The 15,181-nt window shown below is 65.2% G+C and overlaps 3 protein-coding genes across 6 annotated transcripts; 1 reads left to right on the top strand and 2 right to left on the bottom strand.

The window, feature by feature from the left end:
• The first annotated feature begins 414 nt into the window (after positions 1–414).
• On the top strand, positions 415–13,992 carry NECAB3 (N-terminal EF-hand calcium binding protein 3). Of its 4 annotated transcripts, XM_062204043.1 has the most exons (13): positions 415–531; positions 2,149–2,173; positions 3,382–3,490; positions 4,423–4,448; positions 4,639–4,736; positions 11,033–11,169; positions 11,656–11,774; positions 11,887–11,966; positions 12,063–12,116; positions 12,511–12,623; positions 12,746–12,823; positions 13,059–13,150; positions 13,239–13,992. In XM_062204043.1, the coding sequence occupies exons 1-13, from the start codon at positions 415–417 to the stop codon at positions 13,265–13,267; spliced, it is 1,077 nt and encodes a 358-aa protein (XP_062060027.1). In that variant the 3' UTR covers positions 13,268–13,992. The 4 variants fall into 4 exon arrangements, with proteins under 4 accessions (XP_062060027.1, XP_062060028.1, XP_062060026.1 ...); XM_062204044.1 differs by having other exon boundaries at positions 454–531; positions 3,414–3,490; positions 13,059–13,992; XM_062204042.1 differs by lacking the exon at positions 415–531 and having other exon boundaries at positions 587–2,173.
• On the bottom strand, positions 5,689–6,840 carry ACTL10 (actin like 10). Its single transcript, XM_062201857.1, has one exon. The coding sequence runs from the start codon at positions 6,838–6,840 to the stop codon at positions 5,689–5,691; it is 1,152 nt and encodes a 383-aa protein (XP_062057841.1).
• C10H20orf144 (chromosome 10 C20orf144 homolog) lies at positions 8,692–9,685 on the bottom strand. Its single transcript, XM_062201856.1, has 2 exons — positions 9,560–9,685; positions 8,692–9,087 (listed from the first exon to the last, which is right to left on the bottom strand). The coding sequence occupies exons 1-2, from the start codon at positions 9,683–9,685 to the stop codon at positions 8,692–8,694; spliced, it is 522 nt and encodes a 173-aa protein (XP_062057840.1).
• Positions 13,993–15,181: the final 1,189 nt, after the last annotated feature.

The following is a 15,181-nucleotide window of genomic DNA, read 5'->3' as shown; positions in this document are numbered from 1 at the left end:
TTTTCCCAGAGGTCAAGCCCCCTGGGGGTGTGGCCCGCTTGGTGTCATTCATGCTTCTGCAGTTTGCGATGTTTATCCCGCAGTAGTCTGGGGCTCTCCCTCCGGGTGGGCTGTGGGCCTTCAGCCCGGGGGAAATGACCTGCGTGGGTTGGTCCTGACCGCGCGGGGGCTGCAGCTCTGAGAGCCTCCTAGGGCACTGTCCCAGCCTGCGGGGGGGGGGTGGTGGTGGTGGTGGTGGTAGGCTTGCTGGGGCCGGGGTCCAAGCTGGTGCTGCTCCGGCCTAGCAGGAGGGGGCGGGGCCGGGGGTGTGGCCCTGGCCACGCCAGCGCCAATGGGCGGGCTCCCGCAGCCCTCCTAGCCGACCAGCTCCGGGAGGGAGCGTAGCCCAGCCAGAGGCGAGCGGCTGGCGGCGCCATGGCATGCGCGGGGCTGCTCACCGTGTGCCTGCTCCGGCCGCCAGCCCCCCGGGCCCCGCGCCCACCCGAGCCCGCGCCGGACAATAGGCCCGCTGGACATGCGCTCTTCCAGGACGTGAGTGGGGTGCGGGCTGGCTCGCGGGGTCTCTGCCAGCGTGTGTGTGGCTCTCTGCGTCTGTGGGTGTCAGTGTCTCCCACTCCGGGTCCCTTGAGGCCGTGCCCCTGCACCCCTGCCTGTCTGCCCCTCTGTCCCTCTAATGTGTCCCGGCTTCTGTCCCTGCTGCCCCCATCCCAGACCCACCCTGTCTCTCTTGGAGGGGGGGGGGCTGCAGCCCCTGAGGGCGGGAGCAGTCTTGATGCCAGCCCCGTGGTAGACCCCGGCTGGGCTGCCCCAAGCCAGGGGACATGGACACAGGAGGGGCCCCTGGTGACCCAGTGCCTCCCCGCACACCGCGCGTCCCGCAGGCCTGAAGCCAGGGTAGCCGAGTCCTACAGTTGGTAGGGGTGCCCACACATGTCCTGTGGCCTGGGAACCCCTCCTGTGGGGCAGCAGGTAGCCCTGCAGACCCTGGGCACCAGTGTGGAGCAGCCTGGCTGGGCTTCGGCTGCACTCTGTACCCTTGGGCTGAATCCCTCAACCCCCGCCTGCCCCCACTCCAGCACCCCTCTTTGGGAGAAGCCACACCCCTGCCCCCTCCCCAGTGCCCCCAGTAGTGACTCAGCACCTTGACCACAGTCCTCCTGGCTGGAAGGGACCTGCCTCTTCCCCCTTCCCAGATGGAAAAACTGAGGCCTGAGGGGATCTGTCCTGGGTCACACGTGGAGGCAGGGACACCACAGGATGTGGCCCCAGATGCCCTCAATCCCATCGTAACGTGTCTCCAGCTTCCCCAGCCAGGCCACACTGGGCTGCTGTGTGACCCTGACCAGGGACAGGCTTCTGAGAGGATTCCTTCCTGAGCACACAGCAGGAGGGGCTGGCACTTGGGAGCTGGAGCTCAGGCTCTTTTCCGGGCTTTGGCCTCCCCCTGTTTGCCCGGCCAGCAAGGGCTGCCTGCGGCGACCTGGGGGTCTAGTCCCGGGGACCTGTCTTGATTCTGCTCTTTGCTTCCGGTGCTGTTCCTCTTCAACTCATTGATAAAATCCACTCGCTTCCACCCTGCGCCCCCTTTGCATGAGTGCACACCCTCCTGTGCTCCTACCTTTGCCTCAGACCCTCACAGCCACTTTCTAGGGAGGCGCACCCCTAAGGGGTGAACCCCAGGCCGCTTCCTGTGTGGTGGTCCTCAGTAAGCACAGGGAAACAGCCCAGAGGGGACAGACACCATGGCCACACAGCAGAGCTGGGGACTTGGGGCTGGGACAGCTGCCCAGACTCCCTGAGCCGCATCTTGGCCATCTCCCCACACTCCCTCAAGCTGGGACCGTGCCATGGTCCAATGCATCAGCTGGGACTTGGGCCAGCCTCTAGTTGTGGGAAGTGGATGTGCAGGAGCTGGCCCGGAGAACCCCCGCAGCCCCCATGAAGCTGGGCCCTGCGGGGGAAGTGAGCAAGTGGTGCGACCTGCTGGGCGCTCTTCCTGTGCCCTCGTGCAGGCACAGCTCCTGCAGGGCTGAGCTGAGCAAGGGGCTGGGCCCAGGTTGGGCAGAGAAAAGACCAGGGGTGCAGGGAGGGGGCCCCTCTTACCTCCCAGGCCCACTCACAGCTCCCACCCCTGCCTTTGTCCTCCAGGTGTTCCGCAGAGCCGACAAGAATGGTGAGTCTGGCTTCCCCTGCGTCCCACCGTTGGGCAGGGTGGGGGACTTCAGGCCCTGGGAGAGTTGGGCGTTTGTGGGAGCACAGTCTAGGATGGAGGCAGATCTGGGGAGGACCTGACACGAGAGCCAATCAGCAGCCTCCCCAAGGAGGCGAGTGTGGTTTGGCCGTGCCGAAGGCCCATGGGAGCGATGCTCACGCAGTGCCTGGCACAGTGACCTCGTGTTGTCCTCACAACCACCAGCTGGTGGGAATTCTTCACCTCATGCCACAGAGGAGCAGAGGCTCAGAGAGGTAGAGCAGATGGCCTGACGCCACACAGCCTTAGCTTGGTGGGCCTTAAACCCAGGTCCGTGTGACACAGGCGTCTAGATTCCCTGTTTGAGGGGCTTGGAAGAGTGGGAAAATGGAGACAAGGCCCTGTGGGGGACTCCACTCAGATGTCCGTTTCTGCCTGATCCACATCCAGGCCCAGGGAAGGCCTGCAGGACCGAAGTCAGCTCTTCCTGTCCTGGGTCCTGGGCGGCTTCAGAAGCTGGCCTGAGAAAGCCTGGAAGCGAAAGCAGGGGCCCCCCGGGGAGCCGCCCACCGTGCCCGAGTGGCCCGTGGAGGCTCACACTCAGTCCCTCGTGTTTCAGCATCCTAAAGGCAGAGTCCTGTCCCCACCCCTGTCCCTTCTCACATCTCTTCTCGCTGGGGCTGACCACTGTCCCAGACTGCACGCAGACGTCTGCTTAGAGACCAAATCCCCGGTGTCCTTGGCCGTCCCCTTGGACCATTCAGCCTCTGCTGATGGAGCCCAGAGGCCACGACAGCTGGGAGGGTTCCCTGCGCCTCCCTGTGGCTTCTCCGTGAAGGTCCTGGGGCCAGAGCGCGGGTGGCCTCTGCCCTGGAGCAAGGCTGGATGGCATGTGCACCGAGCCTCGGCCCCACGTGGCGTGTGGGCCCTGCCGTGCTCTGTCCCAGCCTGTTGGGTTCTCTGGCGAGCCTTTGTTGTGTCCCTACCCAGTGCCATACAGGAACTGCCCTGTCCCTTGGGTTCCTGCAAAGTGGGCCCTGTTCCCTTCAGAGGGTACCTTTGGGTGCAGACCTCTTGTCCCTGGACGATCTGGGCCTCTACTCAGAATCCCATCCCCGCTTTGGGGGCCGGGCCTGGGGGCAGGAGGGACTGGCTGGGCTCCCTGTCCTCTGCTCCCACCCTCGCCGCAGATGACGGGAAGCTCTCGTTTGAGGAATTCCAGAATTACTTTGCTGACGGGGTCCTCAGCGCAGGGGAGCTGCGGGAACTCTTCAGCGGCATTGATGGGCATCCTGCCGCGTGAGTACGCGAGAGGGGGCTGAGCTGTGGGTGAACCAAGCGAGGCCAAGCATCCCAACCCTGCCATGTCCCCTCTGCCGCCGTTCCTTTTGGAGGATGAGGGCAGGGAGACGGGGAGGGGGAAGGCGCCAGGGCTCCGTGCCAATATTACCCATGTTCCTCCCCCTCCCCAGCTCCAGTCTTGCCCACTACACTGCCTCCAGCTGGGACCCCAAAATAGCCAGGCCTGAGTCACCACCCGGTGGCTCAGCCCCCCTCCCCCCATCCTGCAGGGACCAGAGGATGCCTGGGGACAGCTGGGCCCTGCCTGCTCTCCTCCCCACCCCCAGGGCTGCAGGTGCATGTGCACACACACACCTCCCCACGGGTGCCCCCCCCCCCCGCCCGCTCGGCACGAGCGCGCCCTCCTCCCGCGCTTCCTCATTCTGGTGCACAGCCAGGCACGGCTGTGCCTGCCTCTCACTTCCCTCCGTCTCCTTAGGATCCATCCAGGCTCTGGGCCGGCATTCAAGGCTCCTGAGACTTGGACTAAAGCCTTTACAGTGCTCCCCCTCCCTCACCAACCAGACTTCTCAGTTAAATTTATCCCTCAAGGCCAGCACCTCCTCCAGGAAGCCCTCCCTGACCTACCAGGCAGTAACCTATGCCTTCCTGGGATGCCTTTCTTCCTGCCTGTCCTTCCCAGCTCTGACCACTCCTCTCTGGCCTAAGTTCACATCTGTCTCCTCTGGCCTGAGACCCCCTTGGAGCCCCATAGTAGGTCTGTGCCTTTGTCCTCCCAGAGCACTTGCTGGTGCCCAGTCCTCTGCCCACTGACCAGCTCGGCTGGGGTGGAGCGGAAGTCACGCCCTTGTCAGCTCAGTGGGGAGCTGGTAGGGCAGGGGATCGGCCCGAGTCTAGGGTCTGAAGGGCACCTTCTCTTTTCCTTGCAGCAACGTAGAAACGGAGAAACTGTGTGGTGAGTAGGCCTCTTGGGAGCTCTTGTGTCCACGGGCCCCTGGCAGCCGGGAGTGGCGAGGGCAGGTGGTCCGACGGGACAGCCTGGGCCAGGCTCGGGGTCCCAGGCCTGATTCCTGAGGGACCCCAGGCAGGGTGGGCAGGTGGGTGGGAGGCTCCAGGAAGGCCCTGAGCACTCCCTCCGCCCGCAGACTACTTCTCAGAACACCTGGGTGTCTACCGGCCTGTGCTGGCTGCGCTGGAGTCGCTCAACCGGGCCGTGCTCACCGCCATGGACACCACCAAGCTGGTGAGCAGAGGGGCTCCTGGCAGGGCGTGCAGAGTGAGGCGGGCATGGCCGCTGTGCCGTGGCTGGGGCTGGGGAGCTGGAAGCCTGCGTTCTGAGGCTGGCTCTCTCCCAACTCACTCTGGGCCTTGGTTTTCTCTTGTGAACCAGAGGCAATAGTAGAGCCTGCCACCACGCACGCGTCGTGTTGGCCCCAGCAGCCAACAGCAGGGTTTTTGTTTTGTTCTCTGCCCTGCTCCCAGCACCCAGGCCAGCGCCTGGCACACAGCAGGCTTCAGGGCGGGAGCTGCATGGGTGTGTGTGTGTGTGTGTGTGCAGTACTCACACGTGTCTGTGTGTGTGTGTGTGCAGTACTCACACATGTCTGTAGGTGGCGCCCGCCGCAGCACGGGAGGAGGCAGCCGCGCTCTGTGCCCACATGTGTGTGCCTGTGTGGCTCCAGGCCCTTGTTTGGTGGCTTCAATAAGTCAACTGCCTTTGTTCCCTTGAAGAAATGGCTCACCCCCACTTACCCCACAGCTCCTCTAAGGAGGGGGGCAGTGGGGAGGCCCAGGACTGTGTTCCATCCCACTTTGTATGGAAGGGGAAACTGAGGCTCTCAGTGGAATCACGGGGCAGGGGCAGGGCTGGTCCTCTGGCTGTGTGCAGGCGAGACCTAGTCCCCTCCCAAAGGTCTGCTTCCAAGGGGCCTGGCAGCGTGTCCACATGGTGGGGATGAGGGACACCAAGTGGGGGCATGGCCTGCCTTGTTGCCGTGGAAACGGGGCTCCGGGGGTTTGGCTGGACTGGCGTTCCAGGACCTGGAAGTGGTTGCCGGAGACAATGGCAGGTGTTGCTGGGTGGGGGCGTGGCCTGTCACCACACGAGGACCCTGCTTGCTCCAAAGGCTTGCCCATTCTTTTATCGGATGCTCCAGGGGTGAGGAGCTGTGGCACCCCCTCCAGTCCAACGTGACTCAGTCGAACACTTCGTGCACCAGCCTGGGGCCACACTCCTGGTACATGGCCCGGGTCATCCAGCGGCGTCGGAACGAGTGCAGGGAGGCCACCATGGAGCCGCCTGTCCACACCGCGGTGCCCCGGCCAGGCCTGGCCACCGGGCGGGGCCTCAGGGCTGCGTAGCCGTGTCGCCGGCACTGCGCCTCCAGCTCCGCGTCCAGGCGCTCGGGGAAGCCGGGGAACAGCGTGGAGCCGCCAGCCAGGACCACCGTGCGGGCCAGCCGCGTGCGCAGCGAGGCGGGCACCTTCTGCAGGGCCCGGAAGGCCAGCGTGGGCAGTCCCGGCGCCGTCTGGCCCAGCAGGCACGGCTGGAAGATGGGCTCGGGGCAGCGGAAGCGCTCGCTGCCCAGGCTGAGGGAGCGCCCGTCGCCCACGCAGACGCTGGCCGGCCGCTGGCGGCCCGGGTCCCGGAGGTCGGCCTCGAAGTCCAGCGACACGTAGCAGCAGCGCTTCTTGAGCTGTGTGACCGCCTTGCGGGGCAGCGCCCGCGGCTGCAGGTCCGGGCTGGCCGCCACCAGCATGTCCCGCAGGTAGCGCGACAGCGTGCTGCCTGCCACGTCCAGCCGGAAGGTGGCCTCGTGCCACGAGTGGCCCGCGTAGATGGGCGTGGCGTGGCACACGCCCGCGCCCGCCTCCACCGCCAGCCCGCTGAGCGCGCCGGCCGAGCAGAGCGCCAGCAGCGCCGTGCTGGCCACGTGGCACGCGGGCACCGCCAGGGCCTCGAACAGCAGCTCGGCTGCCCTCTCGCGGCCCGCGGGCGGCGCCGACGGCGACTCGCTCACCAGCACGGGCCACTGCTCGGGGCACACGCGCAGTCGGCCCACCAGCAGGCGCTCCCACAGCCCTTCCAGCGCCTCCCAGTCCACGACCACGCCGTGCTTGATGGGGTGCGCGCGCGCCACCCCGCCCGCCAGCTCGCAGCCCGGGGCGCCGGGCCGCACCGGCCGGTCCCAGCTGGGCACCAGGCTGGAGCTCTTGAGCACGACGCGCGGGTGGCCCTCGCCCGCGAAGCCCGCCTTGGTGAAGCCCGAGCCGTGATCCACCACCACGGCTATGCGGCCGGGCGAGGGCGGCCGGTGGGCCCTGCGGCTCCTGGACGCCTGCGTCATCTTCGAGGCTCGGCCGCGCTCTTCGCCCGGGAGCCCTGCTCCCCGGAGGCCCCGCCTTTCACCGCCTGGCTCCGCCTCCCGAGCCTAAGTCCCCGCCTCTTCTGGGCCGGCTCAGCCGTGGGCCCCGCCCCAGCGCCGCGCGCCGCTGCTTCCTGGGCTCCTCGCCGGCTTCGGCCGCAAGGCTCCGTACCCGAGACCTGGCTCGCGTGGAAGGCGACAGGGCCCCGGCGAGTCCGTTCAGAGGCTGAGACACTGCCAGGAGGGCCGGAGCTGCGGCAGCCGGAGGGCTTTGTGGCCAGGCCGTCCGGACGTGATTCTCGCCCTGGGGACCCAGGCAGCCGGGTTCCGCTCGCCTGGACTTGGCAGATGAAGGTCCTGGTCCCGCGCTCGAGGAGGGATGGGAGGAGGAAGAACGTGGATTGGACGCATTGTGACCTCAGTCCTTGGCCCCTCCCCACGGAAGCTCCCAGGACCCTTCCTCTCCTGGCAGCTGTGTGGACAAACAGGCTGGTCCCTTCCCAAAGTGCTCTGCATTGTCCGGTGGGCCCTGGCCGGCTGGGTGGCGCCTCCGCGTCCACTCAGACCCGCACCTGCGAGGCCTGTGACTGACTCCCTGTGCGGCCCCGAGCAGTCCTCTTCCTCTGGGCTGTCTTCCTCCATCCCCTTGCACAAGCAGGAGGCCGCTTCTTGTGTCTGCGGGTGTGCACTTTTTGGGACCACTTTGGTGGCCATTAGGCACAGGTGGCTGTAAGCTAAAGTGTGGGGTTTTTATTTATTTTTTAAAGATTAATTACTAGAAAGGCAGAGAGACAGAGAGGCCGTCAAACCTACTGGTTCACTCCCCAAATGGCCGCAATGGCCAGAGCTGCGCTGATCCGAAGGCAGGAGCCTCCTCCGGGTCTCCCACACGGGTGCAGGGGCCCGAGAACTTGGGCCATCTTCTACTGCTTTCCCAGGCCATAGCAGAGAGCTGGACTGGAAGTGGAGCAGCCGGGACTTGAACCAGCGCCCATGTGGGATGGCGGCACTGCAGGCGCCGGCCCCTAAAGTGTGGATTTTATTGCAAGGCTCTGTATTGGACACCAAAGGCAAGGGCACAGTCGGGTGTCAGGAACTAGGTCTGACCACAAGGCCATGGGGGACCAGGAGGTGCCCTGTCTTTGCAGTGCAGCCCTAGGGAGGGCACTGGCGCTACCTACTTGGGCTGGTCCCGGGAGGTGAGAAGGGGCGGTTATGAGAATCCACGGGTCAGGCCCCCGGACAAGGGCAGTGGATCGCATTGTGGGTGACACAGGTGCACCTTCAGTAGGTTCCGAGGGGGCCGTGTGAAGCTGGTCACCAGTTGGGGGCTGGGATCCTGCCCAGAGGAACTGTGCCAGGCCTCTCTTGAATGACTTAGGGAGCGAGCATCACCCTGGAGGCCTGGTGTGGCCATAACCACCTGGAGGCCCAAGGGGGAGGAGTGAGGCTGGGCCTGCAGAGCGCCCTCTGGGCACTTCCCTGGGGGTGGGGGGGGCAGCGTGGGGCTCTAGAGGAGGGATCGCGCTACCCTGGACGGATACGGGCAGGGCCGGAGGGGGCGAGGCCCAGGGGCACCACCTCTCCTGGGCGAGCTCTAGAGCCTGAACCTCTCCGCTTCCCCGGGATGGTATCTGTTGGCTGGGACCCTCCCTCTGCCTGCGCCGGGTGTCTTTGTTGTGGGCTTGCCCTGCCCGCCTCCCTTGGGCCTGCAGCCCAGGCGGGCGGTAGCTTTGCCCCGCGCCCACCCCCCTCCGGCAGAGCTGGCAGCGGCCGCGTTGCTCTGAGCTCTTTATTGGGCCGGGTCTCTGGGCAGGGGGCTGCGCCGGCGGCTCAGGGCCGTGGGCGAGGGCAGCGGCGCCGCTTGCGTGGCCGTTCCTCGCTGGGGTCGCGCTCGCCGGGCGCCGCGCTGGAGGCGGGTGGGCTGGCGTCGGGCCGCGGCCCGCTGCCCGGTGCCTTGGGCCCGCCCGCCGCGCGGCGCCCGTCTTCGCGCAGCCTTGCGTCCAGCAGCAGCAGCACCACCAGGATCTTTTTCATCTCTCTCTCGCGTGTACCTTCGCGCCGCTCGGCGCCGTCGCCCGCTCCCCGCAGCATGGGCGCCGCCGCGGGGAAGCCCACCGAGCCGCGCGGCACGCCTTCCCCGGGCTGTGCGCCTGGGCCCGCCGCCGCCGCCGCCGCCTCGGCTCTCTGCTGCCGCTTGTCCAACTGCAAAAGCAGCAGGATCTTGGCCTGGGGGTGGGGCAGGGCATGAGGGGAAGCACCCTGTATGGCTGCGCCCGCCTCCCGGGGACCCTCAGCCACCTGGCCCTATCTCCCAGGACCCGTCTTCCCTGGCGGAAGTGGGTGGGGGTCCCGCTGTGCCAATCAGGCACCCTTCCCTGCTTGGCGCCAGGGACCCTCACCCAACCTGCCCACCTTGGCAGACCCCAGCCCAGCCCCGCTGGCTTACTGAGAGCCCACCCTCCCAACTGTGATGCCAGGGCCTTCACCTACCCCTCCTGGTCCTGGGCCTCTGCTCCTTTGAGGAGGGGGGAGGGCTGAGGCGGTAGGGGGTTCCCCGTGGTACAGCCCTAGCTGGCAACCAGGGCTGAGTCCCCTGCTGGCCCGAGGCACATCTGCGCAGGGTTGGAAGCCTGGGCACCTCTGGCTCCTCAAATCCCTGGCCTGCTCCTGGGCCCACTGCCCACCCCCCAGCACTCACACCCGGTTTCTTGCCCTTGGAGTGGCTGAAGAACGGTTTCCTCCCGGCCTCGTCCGTGTCAGGCGGGGTCTCCTCGCAGGCCTGCGTGGGTGCTTTGGCCCGCTTCTGGGAACTGCTGTTTCCCATGGCAGTGCTGGTCACCACTGGGGGCCACGGCCCAGGCCACCTCTGCCCTGCCCGCCGGGGACCCTGGCCTAGCCTTGGCCTGGAGGCACATTGTGACCTCATGGGTTGACCTCACCACTCCAGGCACCCACTGGCAAGTCCGGGTTCTGTTTACTCTGTGACGTCTCCTGGCCTTGGTTTCTCAGCAAAGCTGGACTCGGGGTCGCAGAGGAGGGCCTCGGTGGGGAGTAGAGGAAATTCTGTGGCGTGGGCTTGGCTTCTGGCCTCCACTGACCCAAGTCTTCTCATCTGTGGAATGGGCTCAGCCGTGTTTCCTGGAAGTGGTTGCAAGGGTTAAAGGCAATTTCTTGTGGCAGTGCCTGGCCCACAGTGGGTGCTTGTGTCCGCTGGGCATTTTGGTTGCAACTAGGGGAAACCCGTCAGCCATTTTAAGAACCAAAAAGGGAATGTATGAGAGGACCTCCCGGGGACACATGCTACCGGCCTGTCCCAGCAGGGAGGACCCAGCCCTCTCCGTCCCTGTCTTCCACTGGGAGCTTGGTCCAGGAGCTTCCTACCTGGTGCCTGAGCCGAGGCAAGTCGTGTGCCGGCCCAGGTTGCCTGTGCCAGTGGGCGGGGTCCTTGTTGGTGTCATTTCTGACAGCAATGACGACAGCTCTAAGGGGTGGAGGACTTGTGTGCCAGGTGCTGGGCTGAGCCCCGAGTAGGACGTCCCTGACGCAGCCACTCAGCGGCTCCGTGTCATGAGTGTTAATGTTTTTATAGATGGGGAAACTGAGGCATACGGAAGTGAAGGTAGCGCGGGAGTTTCTGAGAGACTGAGGTGGGGGCGCTGGGCCTGGCCCGTGGTCAGCTTCCTGACCTCTGCCCACCTTGGGGGGTGTGCAGTAATTCTTGTTGGGGCCAGTGCTGGTGTGATGTGTGTGGGCAGCAGTCTTGGGTCTTGTAGCTGCAGCTCCCAGTACAAAGTTTATTGCGTGGATGAATGAACAAGGATGTCGGTTCTGAGTCTGAGGCCAGCTGGTAGGTGTGGGGTCACATGACACCGTGTGCCACACCCCGCCCTTGGATGGCCTGTGCGTACTGCCCTCCGCCCCACCCAGCCTAGCGGTGCCTGGGGCTCACTGGCCATAGCAATCCTGAAGGCGGTAGCCCCAGTGGGGAAGGGGCCTCGTGGTCCAGAAAAGCCAGCCAGCTGGCTGGCCTTACACCTGTGAGCAAGAGAAGTCGCGGCGCCCCTGCTTGTGCCAGGTTTGCCTATCCCCGTGCTCTGATGGCTAAGAGGGAGCGAGCAGGAGGGTGGCTCCCCGCCCAGGCTGGAGATGCCACAGCCCCTGTGCCCCACAGGAGTACGAGCAGGCCTCCAAAGTGGACCAGTTCGTGACGCGTTTCCTGCTGCGAGAGACGGTGAGCCAGTTGCAGGCCCTGCAGAGCTCCCTGGAGGGGGCATCCGACACGCTGGAGGCCCAGGCCCGCGACCTGCGGTATGTGAGGGCCCTGCCGCCCGGGGTCCCATGCAGGAGTGCCTGCTGTCCCCACACTGCAGTGCCCTAGGCATCCCCAAGTGGATGAAGCAAGCATGATTTTTTATTATTTATTTGAAAGGCATGTGGCAGGACAGGCATCTTCACCTGCTTGTTCACTATCCCAGTGGCCGCAGTGACAGGCCGGGCCAGGCCGAAGCCAGGCGCTTCTTTTGGGTCTCCCATGTGGGTGTCAGAGAACCCAAGGACTTGGGCCATCTCCCACCACATCCCTAGGTGCAAAACCAGGGAGCTGGATTGGAAGTGGAGCAGCCTGGACTCGAACCGGTGCCCACATGGGACCGTGGCACTTTGCCACAATGCCGGCCCCTGAATTCCAGCATCTTGGAACTCGCCTTCATGGGCAGGGAGACCCTGAGGGACTGAGGGGCGGCTGGCTCTGGGGCTGGGTGGTGGTGACGGTGGGCTGAGCCACCCCTTCCCTAGGTCAGATGAAGAGAGCGCCGAAGTGCAGAGCAGGCCCCGCGGCAGCCGGCGGGCAGGGCGCAGGGCCCTGAGGATTGTCCCTCGGTCGCCTACCTGGTCTCCTGGCTGCTCAGACACAGGTGTGCCTGTGGTGGGGGGGGTGGCATCCCCTGCACCCCAGGGCCTGCTCCTCCACTGCCGAGGGGGCTCCTGGCCCAACAGGCCCACGCCTGACCCCTCCGGGTTCCTCAGGGTGCAGCTTGGAGGCCGAGTCACAGTGGCGGCTCCAGGTCAGCCGTCTCCAGGAGCTCATTGATCAGCTCGAGTGCAAGGTGAGCGCTGTGTGACCGCTGCCCAGGCCAGGCACACGGCGGGGGGCAGGGGGGTCGGCCTGGCCCGGCCCAGCCCACACTCGGTGTCTTTCACAGGCCCCCCGGCTAGAACCCCTGCAGGAAGAGGACCTGGCCAAGGGGCCTGGCTCGGTGAGGCTGGGACACGGGCAGGTGGCTGGATGTCAGGGACGGGGTGGGGGTGGGGGGGCTCCAAGGGCCCCCTGCAGTGCATGCTTGCCTCTCCCCTGTCCCGCTGCCCACCTGACTGATGTTGGGTTTTGGGATCACTGTCCCTGAGCCTCCATTCCCCATCTGTGTTGCTCAAAATCAGGTCTGGGCCAGTACAGACAGAAGCTGGTGGGGACAAACCACAGAAGAGGGGGACGATGGCTAGATCGTGACAGCCACTTTAGAGATGGGGCAAGGAGGATGGAGTCAGGGATGTTGGGGGCCGGGTGGCGGCGGGAAGGGTGGGATGCTCCTGCAGGCCGCACCTAGCCCCTCACCCTGCGCTGCGCCAGCTAACTGGGGCTTCTCTTGCCAGCACATCCTGGTGGCCCAGAGGCAGGTGCAGGTGGCAGAAGAGGCCCTGCAGGACTTCCACCGGGCCCTGTGCTGCTACATGGACTTCACGGGGGCCCAGAGCCATTGTCTGCAGTGAGTGCCCAGCTGGCTGGTGGCGAGGGGGGAGCAGAGAAGGGGGCTGGACTGGGCGTCCCGGGCTGGTGGGCAGCATCACAGCAGCCTGGCCCGGCCCGGCCATCTCTTTGGCCCTGCAGTGTGTCCGCCCAGAAGATGCTGGAGCAGGCCTCCTTCACCCTGTACGAGTTCTGGCAGGACGAGGCCTCCTGGAGAAGGTATGAGAGACGCCCACCAGCCAGCACGCCGCGAGCACGGACCCTGCGGGGAACCTGGCTGCCCTTGCCTCACCGTATCCCAGTGCAGTGGACACTGATGTGCCCCTTTCTCATGGGAGAAACGGGCTCAGAGCTGGCTCGAGGAAGGCCCGGGTGGGAGTCCAGGGGCGGGGCGGGGCGGGAGGGGCCTAAGCTGGGGCTGCGGCTCAGCCGGCTTCCCGGGCGCCCTCCCCAGGCACCAGCAGGCCCCCTGCAGCAAGGCCTTCCAGCGCATCCTCATCGACCACCTGCGGGCTCCAGACACCCTCACCACCGTGTTCTTCCCAGGTGTGCTGCAGCCCCAGTGCCCACCGCAGCCCGGGGCCCTGGAGGGCAGTGGGCCTGAGATGGCTGACGCCCACCTCCTGTCCTGCAGCCTCCTGGTGGGTCATGAATAACAACTGAACCCGACCTGCAAAAGCCAAGGGCCCTGCCTGCCTCCCCGGGAGCCTTCTGAACGGGTCAACTCGGCACCCAGCCCAGGCCCCTGCCTCCTCCTAGCCCGGGCCCGGCCAGCTGGTGGAGGGCCTCGGCCCAGAGACCAGGGACTGGGCTGCTTGCTTCCTTTCTCCATCCGCGGATTGTTTGTAGCTTCGGCCTCCAGGGCACTCTGACTTGCACCCGGCTCAGGAGGCATGGAGTCTGGTCCCTCTGCCCCTGCCTTGCTATGACCCAGGGCAGGTCCCTTCCCACTTGGGCTGCCTAGCGGGTGTCCTGGTTTCTTCCTGCTGTCTTGGGACCAGGCTTCTGCTCTTCCCCAAGCAGCAGCAGAAGCAGGGCTGATGCTCAGGGAACCCCAAGCCCTGGAACCTCGTGCCCTGAGGCTGGGCCGGATCGGTCTGCAGTGTGGGGTAAGGACCTGGGCGTGCCCACCACCCTCCTGGGCTGGCTCCAGACTCTTCCAGCACCCATGCCTGCACCAGCCACCTGAGGAGGATCCTGGGTTGGTTTGCATGTCATCTGCATATCATCTGCATGTTCTCACCCCATCCATTCTCAGGGCACTATGGGAAGCCCCAAGGTGACCTTGTCAAGTAGCAATAATTTGGGCCCAGAGTTGCCTGCTGCCCGCAGAGACCTCTGAACCCTGGCCAGGACTCCAACTCAGAGGCAATAAAGGCAGTGGTCACCTCTGGCATCGCGTCCTCTTCCTGGCAGGGCCGGAAGCTTTTCTTCAGCAATCAGTGACTCCCGTCTCGAGCCCCCATGCTGGAAGGGTGGCGGCCGTCGTAGCGACACGGTCTCCCAGACCTGCCGGAGGTCTAAGCTTCGCCGCACACAGCCTCCTCCAGGTCCTGGACACTGGGCAGAGTCCTGTCCCCTCACCCAACCTCCTGAGAACAATGGCCGAGTCAGGTGTAGCAGGGGAAGGGAGACCTACAAGGCATCTCCACAGGTAGTGCCGAGCTGTGTGCCACCATGGAAGCACAGGTGGCACCGAGGCTGGGCTGGTCAGGAAGTTTCCAGGCGCTGAAGGGGAGGACAGCTTGCCCTGTGGACAGGGGGGAGGTCGACGAGGCCAGGGTAAGGTGAGAGGGAGTTGGGGTGAAGCTGGGGACGTAGGGCCCTGAAGGGTGACTGGCAGTGGGCTGGGTAGTAAGTGCCCTGGTGGTAGGCCTCCAGCAGGGTCTTATAGGCAGCGAGCGCCCTACAACTGGGCTGGGCCAGGTCAAGGCCAGGAGCTGGAAATTCCATCCAGGTCTCTCACGGAGTGTCAAGGTGCACATTGGCACAAGGCTGGGATTGGGAGCAGAGCCAGGGGCTGGTACTGTGGTGTACTGGGTAAAGATGCCACCTGAAGTGCCAACATCCCATGTTCTGAGTCCTGGGCCTCTGCACCCACATGGGCGACATGGATGAAGCTCCTGGCTCCTGGCTCGACTTGCCATTTGGGGAGTAAACCAGCGGATGGAAGACCTCTCTCTGTAAACTGCCTTTCAAAGCAGAGCGGAGGGGCTGGCGCTGTGGTGTAGTGGGCCAAGCCTCCACCTGTGGCAATGGCATCCCATGTGGGCCCCAGTTCACGTCCCAGCTGCTCCTCTTCCGATCCATCTCTTGGCTATGACCTGGGAAAGCATTAGAAGATGTCCCAAATGCTTGGGCCCCTGCACCTATGTGGGAGACCTGGAAGAAGCTCCTGGCTTTGGATTGGCCCAGCTCTGGCCATTGCAGCCATCTGGGGAGTGAACCAATGGATGGAAGACCTCGCTGTCTCTCCTCTGTGCCTGTAATTCCAACTCTCCTACCTCTTAAATAAACCTTAGGAAAAAAAAAAAAAAAAAGGCAAAGCAGAGCTGGGGCTTGAGCCTACACACTCAG

Source organism: Lepus europaeus, chromosome 10 (assembly GCF_033115175.1).
Source record: "Lepus europaeus isolate LE1 chromosome 10, mLepTim1.pri, whole genome shotgun sequence".
In the NCBI taxonomy this organism is placed as follows: domain Eukaryota; kingdom Metazoa; phylum Chordata; class Mammalia; order Lagomorpha; family Leporidae; genus Lepus; species Lepus europaeus.
The sequence above is the reverse complement of the archived record's forward strand: the minus strand, read 5'-3'. Positions and strand labels throughout refer to the sequence as shown.